Raw genomic sequence first — 9,987 nt, 5'->3', positions numbered from 1 at the left:
AATAATCCTATCTTATCCTATTAAAATCAATATAACTTAAGAGGATTACCGCGAAATTATTTATTGTCGAACATTCAGAAATCAATAAAACATTATCTTCGAACGCAGTACCGCGAACATTCAAACTTTGATGCGTGTACCTCTAACGTTAGTTTTTACTATCACAACTTCATTATTAATCAATTGACGACCAATGAAAACCCTAATCGAACGTATTCGTCGCATTATTAATCAATTGACGACCTATGAAAACCCTAATCGACGGTATCGAACATACTATTATTAATCAAATATCCGATCACCAAAACATGGTGTCGAGAATGAGTTTAATAGGATGTTGATAAAAAAAGGTATCAGTTAACTTAAAATGAAAAACGAGACTAGAAAAAAGCATAATAACACCACCACCCCATGGGCCATGTACTCTTCTTCTTCTTCTTCTTCTTCTTCTTCGTCTATTTCAGTCCTCCTCTAGATGAGCATTCGGAGTCCCTCCTCCACTTCAGTCTTCCTACTGTTGCACTCTTGTTCCTTGAATATTTTAGAACATCAACCAAAGTCAGTAAATCCAAAAACAAGCTATCTACATCCACATCTAGCTGGAACTCAATGGTGAATAATACTAAAAAGATTAGGTATCTCAGGAACTTGCCTTTGATGGACTCTCCACCTCGGTAGTATCTAGAGGGTAATACCGAAGACGAATACGTTCCAACAGGTCTTGACAATTGAGCCGGTCCCACTCCTGCTTGACAACCAAATGCAACATCAAGCGGAAATCAGAGGTATAGATTCTTTGAATGGGAAACATGTGACAATGACACAATAAGGTAAGCTGTGAAGGGGTTTTCTAGTTAAACGCAACGGTAAATTCCAAAAAAAAAAACGATAAATCTGATCAACCTTGAGAGATATTTAAAAAACTTGCCTTTGATCGACCCCATTCAAAGTTAGCAGGGTTACAACGATCCACATTATTTTTATTAGCCCATAAGTCCCACTCCTGCTCGAAAACAACCAAATGCACATCAGGGAAATTTTTCTCTTTGAAAGGGAAAGATGCATGTGGTAAGACTGTAATTAATGAAAAATGTATCGATACAATATTTAGAAGCAAGCAGAGAGAGAGAGAGAGAGGCTTGCCTTGAATGTTGCACACTTGCACTCTTGTTCCTTGAATGTTTTAAGAGTATCAACCAAAGTCAGTAAATCCAAAACCAAGCTATCTACGATTCCACATATGGGGAACTCAGTGGTAAATTCCAAAAGATTAGGTATTTCATGAAAAACTTGCCTTTGATGGACTCTCCACCTCGAAGGTCTCTAGACAAATCCCGTCCCACTCCTGCTTGACAACCAAATGCACATCAGGGCAATTTTTCTTTGAAAGGGAAACATGCATGTGGCAAGACTGTAATTAATAAAAAAATTTATCGATACAAGAAAGAAAGAGAGAGAGAGAGAGAGAGAGAGAGAGAGAGAGAGAGAAAGAGAGAGAGAGAGAGAGGATTGGCTTACCTTGAGTGTTGCACATTTGCACAGATCCTTGAATGTTTTTAGAGCATCAACCAAAGTCAGTAAATCCAAAGTCAGTAAAGCTATCTACGTTCACATATAGCTGGAACTCGATGGTGAATAATACTAAAAAGATTAGGTATCTCATGAGAAACTTGCCTTTGCTGGAATCTCCACCTCGGGATAATCTAGAGGTTCATACGGAATATGTCTAACACAATCCATCAGGTCTAGACAATTGAGCCGGTCCCACTCCTGCTTTAAAAGGGAAACATGTATGGCAATGACACAATAATGTAAAGTTGTGAAAGGGGTCTTCTAGTAAATCTAATTACTTGAGAGATATAATGAAGAAACTTGCCTTTGATCGACCCCATTCAAAGTTAGAAGGGAAACGACGATCCACAAGGTTTTTACTTGCCCACCGGTCCCACTCCTGCTTGACAACAACCAAATGCACATCAGTGCAATTTCTTCTTTGAAAGGGAAACATGCATTTGGTAAGACATTAATTAATTAATGAAAAAATGTATCGATACAAATATTTAGAAGCAGAGAGAGAGAGGGTTACAGAAAATCCATGTGTTCCACTCTTGAGATGCGTGGTAAAATCTTCAAAGCTTTTGCAAGCCAACGAGCATACGTCGCAATACCAGGGAGATTCACCAGTTTCAGAGTACTTGTCCTGAAGAACAATACTTGTTGTCTTGTCTTCATTGTCCGCAGACCTTGAATCCATATCATCATCTGTACGTAGAAGAAGAAAAAAAAACTAACTAGCTCAGAAACAAACAGCTTTTGCTGGTTGGTTACATATATTTCAAACGAGAGAGATCACACACACAGTGTGAGAATGAGAGTGGAAAAAAACGAACACCTGAAAGTAAGCTTTTCCAGAGCCACTCTTTACGAACGTTACTTAGAAAGCTTTCCGAGTGCCAGGCTGGATCTCGTTGATGATATGCCAGAAGAATTCTGAATCCGTAGTCATTCATACCGAAGTGTACGAGGTAAATATTCCAGTTCCTCAGGACCACCAAATATGAGCATTAGAGTACGCGGAGATGGACCCTTCCACCTCAGTTGCAACATCGATGTAGGTACTGGTTCAGTAAAGGAAAGCATCACTTAGCACATAAACCCTAATTACGGAGGAAATCCATTTATACTTGTATTAAATATAATTATAGAATTAGAGATGGAAATAAGACTAACCTTTGGTATGTTTAAGAGCGATTCCACCGGAAGAAAGCTTGCGCAGGACGTCTTCACCAGGGCCCTTTCCCTCTCTTAGGTCGCCGACGGCAGTGATGGTGACAGGATCAGAGTAGCCTGATTTCTTCAACGCCGATTCAATCCTCGGACTGACCAGACAAGGATCGAAACCAGCTGGAATCGGACAGCTGTCGATGTTCCACCACACAAAAGTTCTCCTCAGCATCGCCATGTTCCGCATCATTTCGCTCCTATTTGTTTTTTTATATTCTTCTTCAACCTAAAAAAAAATCAGATCCGATTCAAATTTGGGAAAACGAAATCGCAGCTACCGATCTAGAACGTAAACATCAGATAAACATCGGAGAGATTGACACGGTTAAATAAAAATCACCGACCTCGCTTATATATAGTGGGATCCGAAACCCAGAGAGAAGCGGCGGGGGAGAGAGGAACTAATTTTGAAAAATTGCTAAAAAAACCCTCAATGTTTTTTTTTTATAATTTTGGGCTTTTCTTTGCTTTTTTGGGCTTCGTTATAAAAAACCCTCAATGTAAAACATTTCAGCCTAATAAATTATAAACTCTTTTCAAGACACATGAGTTTCTTACTTTTGTTAATCATGCCAATATAAACTCATCCTAAACTAGCTTAACATATCCATTAGATAGCATTAAATTCCAGATAAAATCGTTATTCAACCAAAAAAAACACCATTTTGATTATAATCAAAAATCCCCAATTTAAACCTAAATCGAATATAGCCCCAAATCAATTTTTCTGCACATCGATCTCTCACTTTTAGCTGAAAATCGAGAAACCTTCAAATCGATTTTCTAATTCTGATTCTCTTATTCATCTTCACCTTTATAATATGAAATTTAATATAGAAAACACCTCTGAAGTCTGCAGGTTTACTATGACATAAATTTGGAATTTAAAAAGAGAATGAAGAAGAACTTGGAGTAAGACTATTTTTGATTTCGAGAAAAACATGATTTAAGGATTTACACATCAATTTATGAATTTTATCATTTTAAAGTAAAATAAAATGGTGTCGAAAAAAAAGTAAAATAAACTGGTGTTGTTTTGGTTAATGATGGTTTTTAAAAATTTGTTTAAGAGAAGTTTAAATAGAAATTAATGAAAATTGTCCAACTGATAGTTGGAAATTTGTTTCTCCAAAGTTAGCTTCAAATAATTTCTCATCCAAAGTTTTGGTCGAATTAGTGTATGTGCCAAGTCTTCAGTAGATTTAAGAAAAAAACAAGCCTTCCAAAGTTTTTTCATCTACAAAATCAAAACTAGGTTTTCAACAAAAAAAAAATCAATCTTTGATATAGGTAAGTAGAAAATTAAGCTTTTATATATCAACATAATCAAAGTTCTGTTTTCCACTAAAAATATATGGATATTTATTAAGAAAACACAAAAATGCAGATTTTAGGCAATCTCATGACATATTTTTTCAAACGATTTGGGAGAAAGTTATCACGTGTTTAAGAATAAAAGTTTTCACTTGTTTACTTCATTCCTTGTATGGTGAAAATGATATGTTTAAGTTTAAATATCATTCTATACATACTCTAGCAGCTTTTAGTTTTTTCTTCAAGACATAACTTAATTATTCACCAAATTTTCAATAAACACAACATATTTCATATGAAACTAAAGTTTTTATGTTTTCTTCTTGTAATTGCATTTTACGTTAAGAAATAAAACTTTACTGTTTCCATATAAGTAGCTATAATCTTATACAAACAGACCAAATTTATCTTTGCCTAAACTATGAAGTGATGAGATGAGATATGACTTTGAATTAGAGTTTTAATCTTTTATGTAGTATAAAACATGATCACTGATAAAATTTTAAAGATTCACAATGATTTGATCTTGTATTTGAGAATAAATATGTAGAATTGCTACTAAAATGAACTTTAGTGCATTTTTGCTTACACTTACTAGAAAATTTAAAATGAATCCTATCAGGTATTTTTCAACTTTTTTGGATAATCATCATTTTCGAGTATTTCACCTTCCTAGGATGAGGAATCCTCAGTAGATTTGGATGTATGATCAAGCATAACATTAAATAACCAAAAAAAAAAAAATCTAAAGTTAAGCATGTACTTTTCTATTCCAAAGTCTTTAGAGTCTCATTTTTTCATCGAATCTTTTGATTATTTATATGTTGGTACTTGGTTCTATGTTTAAAGATCTTCACATTCCACGATTAGTGGTCGTGGTATTTTTTTATGAAACTATTAGTGTCGTTGATTAAAAAATCCAAAAATTCAAAAATAAACTCAATTTGAAACCGATTTTAGTGGATTCACATTAAGCAAGATAACCAAAAATTCAAAGTTTATATTCAAATCAAGGCAGGTAGCTGGTTAGGACAATTTAACCCACTTTGAACCATTAATACATGAGTCTGAAAAAACCTTAACTAAAAATACAACTCCGACGCACTAAAATATTTAAACCAAAGCCGACGTAAATTGTGTATATGAACCTATTGGTGTACTGATTAAAAATTTTAAAATTTGAAACTAAATTCAATTCGAAACCGATCATAGTGGATTCAATCCAAGCCGAATATACAACCATTTATTAAGAAATTATGAGATTTCAACATATATATCAACATAATCAAAGTTCTGTTTTCCACTAAAACTATATGGATATTTATTAAGAAAACACAAAAATGCAGATTTTGGGCAATTCTCATGACACATCTTTTCAAACGATTTGGGAGAAAGTTGTCACGTGTTTAAGAATAAAAGTTTTCACTTGTTTACTTCATTACTTGTAAAGTGAAGATGATATGTTTAAGTTTAAATATCATTTTATACATATTCTAGCAGCTTTTAGTTTTTTCTTCAAGACATAACTTAATTATTCACCAAATTTTCAATAAACACAAGAGATTTCATATGAAACTAAAGTTTCTATGTTTTCTTCTTGTAATTGCATTTTACGTTAAGAAATAAAACTTTACTGTTTCCATGTAAGTAGCTATAATCTTATACAAACAGACCAAATTTATCTTTGCCTAAACTATGAAGTGATGAGATCAGATATGACTTTAAATTAGAGTTTTAATCTTTTATGTAGAATAAAACATGATCACTGATAAAATTTTAAAGATTCACAATGATTCGATCATGTATTTGAGAATAAATATGTAAAACTGCTACTAAAATGAAATTTAGCGCATTTTTCCTTACACTTACTAGAAAATATAAAAAATGAATCCTATCAAATATTTTCAACTTTTTTGGATAATCATCATTTTCGAGTATTTTACCTTCCTATGTGGATTCCTCATCCTATGTGTAGATCAAGCATAACATTAAAAACCCAAAAAACAAAAATCTAGTATGTGAAATTTTAGTATGAATGAATATAATTAAAAAATACAATAAGATATTAGTATTTGAATTTCAAATATTAAACTAAAGCTAGTAAGTTTCTTTAAATACAATGACATATTAGTAAGTTGGAGAAATTTGTGTGCTTTCTTTAAACTCTCAAGTTCCAGATTTAATTAAGTATTTGGCCACAATATTATATACACAACACAATAACCGCTCTGTATACAAGCAATCTCTCTCTCTCTCAGTTTCTGTACTAACAAGTCGAGATGATCAAAAATCAACTCTGGTTTTCAAACCTTTAACCACTAAAGACAAGGACACAAACCCCAGCAGAACCTTGCTGGATAATAATCTTTCATGTAAATCTCTTTACCAAAACCGATTATGTAAAAGCTGAAGGCTTTCCCACGGCACAACAGATCTGGTGTGTATCTCGCAGACCACATTCGCCGTTGGTGGAACTTCAGCTCTCAACGAGATGACCTCTGAGGAGAATTTGTTGAGGAAATATGAGTCTGCAAAGTAAGCTGGCTGAAACTCCTTCTGCTCTGTGAAATATCTCTTCTGGTACCAAACCAGCTCCTCTTGTTGCACTCACCTTTCGCTTCGAGAAAGTCTTCCTGTCAAGAAAGCAAATCTTTCAATAGCCACTCATAGCCAATTTCAATTGCTGGTCAAAGCCATTTGAGAAAAACTTACCATCTCACAACTGCGATACTGCTTGTTAGAAGAGAACCAGTACCGTTACAAGACTGACATTTGATTAATCCGCGAGACTGGCAAATTGGGCAAGGAAGCTTTCCCTTACCGTTACAAGCAGCGCATCTGTGGAGAAGAGAAGGTTTTCTTTAGATAGGAGCTACAGTTTGCAACCATCAATGTGAAAGTTGAGTTGTTGATATGAACTTACATTGTGTCGGATCCATCTTTATGAGCAATCAAACCTCTTCCATAGCAAGATGAACACTTCATCATCTGATTCTCCTTGTAAAACCCTGGCTCACCATCGGCGTTGCACGTTGGACATACTACTTCTCCTCTTCCTGTGCAACCTGTGGATCAAATATACCTAACCTCATCAGTATGTACAAGATTCTTGTTGCCCTAACAGTAATTATGTTGTTACCAGTACATTTCTCAACAGTCTCAGAGTTAGGGACCCCATGGGCCATGTACTCTTAATCTTCATCTTCACCTTTGTGAAGAACAACTTTGATGTATTTGATCTGATAGATGATAGTTAGAAGTTAGAACTTGATAGAAGGGCGGTTAATTTGTCTAGCAAGACTTTGGGAGGTGATCAAACTACGTGTTCAAAGCAGACGAGAAATCTTACAAATGTATAAATTTCAGGTTTTTATTACCTATATTGGAACTACATTTCTTCTGTTTGTTCCCACTACAAGTAGAACAAACCATTAACCATTAACCATATTCATGAGCCATGTACTCATCTTCATCGCCTATTTCAGTGTCATCCTCTAGATGAGCAATTCGGGTCCTCTACTTCAGCTTCTTCTTCAGTCTTGCTACTGCTGCACTCTTGTTCCTTGAATGTTTTAGAGCATCAACCAAAGTCAGTAAAATCCAAAAACAAGCTATCTACATTCACATCTAGCTGGAACTCAATGGTGAATAATACTAAAAAGATTAGGTATCTCAGAAACTTGCCTGTGATGGACTCTCCACCTGGGTAGTGTCTAGAGGGTAATACCGAAGACGAATACGTTCCAACAGGTCTTGACAGTTGAGCCGGTCCCACTCCTGCTTGAAAACCAAATGCAACATCAAGCGGAAATCAGAGGTATAGATTCTTTGAAAGGGAAACATGTGACAATGACACAATAAGGTAAGCTGTGAAAGGGGTCTTCTAGTTAAACGCAACGGTAAATTTCAAAAAAAAAACGATAAATCTGATCAACCTTGAGAGAAATTTAAAAAACTTGCCTTTAATCGACCCCATTCAAAGTTAGCAGGGTTACAACGATCCACATTGTTTTGATTAGCCCATAAGTCCCACTCCTGCTCAAAACAACCAAATGCACATCAGGGCAATTTTTCTTTGAAAGGGAAAGATGCATGTGGTAAGACTGTAATTAATGAAAAATGTATCGATACAATATTTAGAAGCAAGCAGAGAGAGAGAGAGAGAGAGAGAGAGAGGCTTACCTTGAATGTTGCACTCTTGCACTCTTGTTCCTTGAATTGTTTAGAGCATCAACCAAAGTCAGTAAATCCAAAACCAAGCTATCTACGATTAGGTATGTCATGAGAAACTTGCCTTTGATGGACTCTCCACCTCGGGATAATCTAGAGGGTCATACGGAATATGACTAACACAATCCATCAGGTCTAGACAATTGAGCCGGTCCCACTCCTGCTTGACAACCAAACGCACATCAAAGCGGAAATCAGAGGTATATATAGATCGATTCTTTAAAAGGGAAACATGTATGGCAATGACACAATAATGTAAAGTTGTGAAAGGGGTCTTCTAGTAAATCTAATTACTTGAGAGATATAATGAAGAAACTTGCCTTTGATCGACCCCATTCAAAGTTAGAAGGGAAACGACGATCCACAAGGTTTTTACTTGCCCACCGGTCCCACTCCTGCTTGACAACAACCAAATGCACATCAGTGCAATTTCTTCTTTGAAAGGGAAACATGCATTTGGTAAGACATTAATTAATTAATGAAAAAATGTATCGATACAAATATTTAGAAGCAGAGAGAGAGAGGGTTACAGAAAATCCATGTGTTCCACTCTTGAGATGCGTGGTAAAATCTTCAAAGCTTTTGCAAGCCAACGAGCATACGTCGCAATACCAGGGAGATTCACCAGTTTCAGAGTACTTGTCCTGAAGAACAATACTTGTTGTCTTGTCTTCATTGTCCGCAGACCTTGAATCCATATCATCATCTGTACGTAGAAGAAGAAAAAAAAACTAACTAGCTCAGAAACAAACAGCTTTTGCTGGTTGGTTACATATATTTCAAACGAGAGAGATCACACACACAGTGTGAGAATGAGAGTGGAAAAAAACGAACACCTGAAAGTAAGCTTTTCCAGAGCCACTCTTTACGAACGTTACTTAGAAAGCTTTCCGAGTGCCAGGCTGGATCTCGTTGATGATATGCCAGAAGAATTCTGAATCCGTAGTCATTCATACCGAAGTGTACGAGGTAAATATTCCAGTTCCTCAGGACCACCAAATATGAGCATTAGAGTACGCGGAGATGGATCCTTCCAGGTCGTATTCATCGATGTAGGTACTGTTTCAGTAAAAGGAAGGCATCAAGTAGCAACGTTGAACATAAACCCTAATTAAGGGGGAAATCCATTTATACTTGTATTAAAAATATAAATTAGCAGAATTTTAGAGATGGAAATTAGAGATGAACTAAGACTAACCACTGGCATGGTTAAGAGCGATTCCACTGGAAGAAAGCTTGCGCAGGACGTCTTCACCAGGGCCCTTTCCCTCTCTTAGGTCGCCGACGGCAGTGATGGTGACAGGATCAGAGTAGCCTGATTTCTTCAACGCCGATTCTATTCTCCGACCGACCAGACAAGGATCGAAACCAGCTGGAATCGGACAGCTCTTGATGTCCCACCACACAAACGTTTTCCTCAGCCTCGCCATGTTCCGCATCATTTCGCTCGTTTTGGTTTTTTTTTATTCTTTCTTTAACCTAAAAAAAAAAAAAAAAAAAATCAGATCCCATTCGAATTTGGGAAAACGAAACCATCGGAGAGATTGACACGGTTCAATAAAAATCACCGACCTCGCTTATAGTGGAATCCGAAACCCCCGAGAGAAGCCACAGGAGAGAGAGGAATTTGAGACTAATTCACATACATAAAAACTTAAG

General features: G+C 35.9%; 1 protein-coding gene and 1 pseudogene across 1 annotated transcript; both read right to left on the bottom strand.

Moving 5' to 3' along the window:
• Positions 1-471: 471 nt before the first annotated feature.
• On the bottom strand, positions 472-2,575 carry LOC112081607. Its single transcript, XM_024148390.1, has 9 exons — positions 2,393-2,575; positions 2,087-2,262; positions 1,877-1,951; positions 1,675-1,770; positions 1,519-1,602; positions 1,295-1,345; positions 929-1,003; positions 653-745; positions 472-531 (listed from the first exon to the last, which is right to left on the bottom strand). The coding sequence occupies exons 1-9, from the start codon at positions 2,508-2,510 to the stop codon at positions 472-474; spliced, it is 828 nt and encodes a 275-aa protein (XP_024004158.1). The 5' UTR covers positions 2,511-2,575.
• Positions 2,576-6,401: 3,826 nt separating this feature from the next.
• Positions 6,402-8,473, bottom strand: LOC18027212 (annotated as a pseudogene).
• Between the last annotated feature and the right edge of the window lie 1,514 nt (positions 8,474-9,987).

The sequence above is a fragment of the Eutrema salsugineum genome, unplaced genomic scaffold (genome assembly GCF_000478725.1).
Source record: "Eutrema salsugineum unplaced genomic scaffold, Eutsalg1_0 scaffold_10, whole genome shotgun sequence".
Taxonomy (NCBI): domain Eukaryota; kingdom Viridiplantae; phylum Streptophyta; class Magnoliopsida; order Brassicales; family Brassicaceae; genus Eutrema; species Eutrema salsugineum.
This window is presented reverse-complemented; position numbering and strand designations above follow the sequence as displayed.

Bases quoted from the DNA above. Each gene is read 5' to 3' on its own strand.
- LOC112081607 (XM_024148390.1), bottom strand. From the start codon at position 2,510: ATGAATGACTACGGATTCAGAATTCTTCTGGCATATCATCAACGAGAT. The intron at 2,263-2,392 runs GTGTTCGTTTTT...TTCTACGTACAG, and splicing joins CTGGAAAAGCTTACTTTCAG to ATGATGATATGGATTCAAGG. The intron at 1,004-1,294 runs GCAAGTTTTTCA...GTTTTCGAGCAG, and splicing joins AGGTGGAGAGTCCATCAAAG to GAGTGGGACTTATGGGCTAA.